At 40.0% G+C, this 2,691-nt stretch overlaps 1 protein-coding gene across 1 annotated transcript in view; it reads left to right on the top strand.

The window, feature by feature from the left end:
- The window catches only part of LOC138032418 (cyclic GMP-AMP synthase-like receptor 1), a 3,819-nt gene extending 1,536 nt beyond the window's left edge, over positions 1-2,283 (top strand). Inside the window, exon 2 of the mRNA XM_068880082.1 lies at positions 1-2,283. This exon is cut by the window's left edge and continues 643 nt beyond it. Within this exon, the coding sequence (XP_068736183.1) occupies positions 1-846 (846 nt within the window). The 3' untranslated portion in view covers positions 847-2,283.
- The last annotated feature ends 408 nt before the right edge of the window (positions 2,284-2,691 follow it).

Here is a 2,691-nt window from a genome sequence, read left to right as displayed (position 1 = left end):
GGACCTGCCATTACTCTCTTTTTCAAATGGAATGGCAGATTCTACAAGAACTTAAGCATTTCTGTTGATTTGACAGTTGCTCTCAAAGCAATGGAATGGGAATCTCAGTTTGACTTTATGAGATCAAACAACGTGGCCCCAGATAGTTTCTTAAGAAAGATATTAATTGAAGAAATCTCTCAACATGGATATCACTTAGTTCCAAGCATATCAGACAGAGGTCACATTCAATGGAAAATCTCGACTTCTTTTCTAGAAACCAGAGCCCTTGCAAGGTTTCCTCGAAATTCGGCCATAAAGCAAGTCATCAGAGTTATCAAAACAGTTAAAGACGAACACCTGAAGTATAGACCAAATCTAGACTTGATGAGAGATCAATCGGTAGCAAATGTCCTCAAGTTCCTTCGGTTTTACTTTCCTCGTGATTACGATGATAATCATCACCATCTTGTTTCTTCTTACTTGATAAAGACCTCTGTATTCACCTTGTGTGCTTTTGCTACATTGTCTGAATGGCAAAAAGCGTCTCTTTCTGGCCTCTTTATGCTAACTCTGGTGTTTTTGTGCAAGACTATAGCTAATGGTACCCTCATGAATTTCTTTATTTCAAGCCAAAAGTTAAAGATTCCAGAGCACGGGGACATTTTGCCTGGTTTTTATAGGATTTTTCATGAAATTGATGATAAATTAAGAGAGAATAAAATCTTTCCAGCAGACACTGTTACAGAGTATGATTTGGACAAAATGGATAGAGAACCATTCAGCAACCATGCAGTTTTCACCATTTTCCACATAACAATGAAGCACCTTGATGAACATTTTGGAAATTTGTGGACACCAGAGTGAAATACAACAAAAACTCCAGAACATTTTTAACAACAAAATTTCTGGATGACACAGTTTTGCGTACTTGTAGGCTGAAATAGCCCACTTTCGAGGACGTGGTTGAGTGATCACACAAAGAAATTCAAGATGAGTCTCCAGGGAAACAATTGAATAAATAAGGACTCGCCATTGTTTTTTTGTGTGATTACCCAACCACGATATAGAGAGTGGGCCTTTTCCATGCATACTCGATGAGAGGTGTATACATAAAGGGCAAAATTTAATTACACCTTGAAAACTTACACCCTGCCAGCAGACACTTTCTTAACTCGACAAGAAAGGACTCTGCAGAAATCGTGTGAGGTCTTTATTGAGTATGTGCAAGCCGTTGCTTGGAGACAGTTTCAAACCGGCCAGGCCAAGTCTCGATTGCACTTCTAGACGCCACATTAATTTTCGTACTGAAGGCTCGATTTTGACCTTCGCCTTGTCAAAAATGTGATGCGCGTGCTGCTTAAACCGGTTTGACGGGAGTGACTAGCCCAGAAACTTGGGCTTCGGCGACTTAAAAGACTTGACTCGATTTCTGTGGAGCCTCTCTTGCTCGCCCTCTGGTGAGTTTTAGAGAGGCCCTGAACACAAGGAGGGAAATTTAATGATATACCTTGGTAAAAAAACAAACAATGAGTACAGTAAAGCCCCGCGTATAAGAACCTAGATGTTTCCAAGTCAGTTATATAAATGGTTCTTAACTTGAAATCAGGCTATCTACAATTGTAGGTTCTTAAATGGGTTCTTAATTTTTGGTAAGAATAAAAGGTACTTGTATTGGTGGGCGTGGCCACTTATACTAAATTATTGACATATTTTCATGCTAGCTACATCGAATATGGTAGAGTGCATCATACAAAATAGTGTTAAGTTATGCACATGTTATTGTTTTCTATTGTTTTGCATAGTGTAGACCATTTCACTTGGCATAATTGGCTTTCAAGTATTCAGCAAACCGTGAAACGTACGCGAAATCTTCAAGCTCTATTTGCTAAGGCTTTATTTTGACGCCAAAATTGCAACTTCTCGGACGTCCTGTCCCCACCGATTTTAAGATATCGCTTCCAAATTTTCAGTTCTAACACGTGATTGTACTAACCCCGTGTGAGAAATTTTTTCGTTTGTCTTCGGAGACTGATTTTATCGCACTTTTACTGCCCAAATTAAGTATGAGATGAAAGTTTCGACTTGAATGCGTAGGCGCATTCATCTGTGACTAAGATGCAACAAAGTGCGGTTGTTTTCGCAATAAAGTGAAGGGACAGGAGCTTCTGCAGCAGACTCGGTCGGTCTGAGTTTGAGGCCTCAAAACTAAAAGGTACGGTGGCCCACAACTGTCACACCAAAACCAAATGTTCACAGCAAACTCAAATCACTCGCAACAAATTGCAAATCACCCACAGCAAATTACAAATCACTCACATAAAATTCAAATCATCACAGCAAATTCAAAATGATCGATCACGCTAGGCGTCTTCAGTCACCTCCAGCCAGCGGTGCAAGACGTCAAAGAATATTTGTCATACATGAAGCCGCTACCTGCGAAGTTTCCGCACCTGCACCATTAAAAATCGTCAGGCGTTGGACAGAGCAAAATTTATTAAGTTTCACTTTTAGGGGTCAATGGGTTAAGTTAATAGCTTTTTCTCCTACCTCAACGAAGGAGAACCATATTTTGTTTCCACTGTAAGTCCACCTTTCCTAAAGGTTCCAATTACTGCTCCAGCTGTGGACAAGGTAAGTTTTCCCAAGCCATTTTGATACCGTATTTCCTTAAAGGCCAATTTCAAATGGCCAGGGAAAACTTACCTTGTC

The sequence above is a fragment of the Montipora capricornis genome, chromosome 14 (genome assembly GCF_036669925.1).
Source record: "Montipora capricornis isolate CH-2021 chromosome 14, ASM3666992v2, whole genome shotgun sequence".
NCBI lineage: Eukaryota > Metazoa > Cnidaria > Anthozoa > Scleractinia > Acroporidae > Montipora > Montipora capricornis.
The sequence above is the reverse complement of the archived record's forward strand: the minus strand, read 5'-3'. Positions and strand labels throughout refer to the sequence as shown.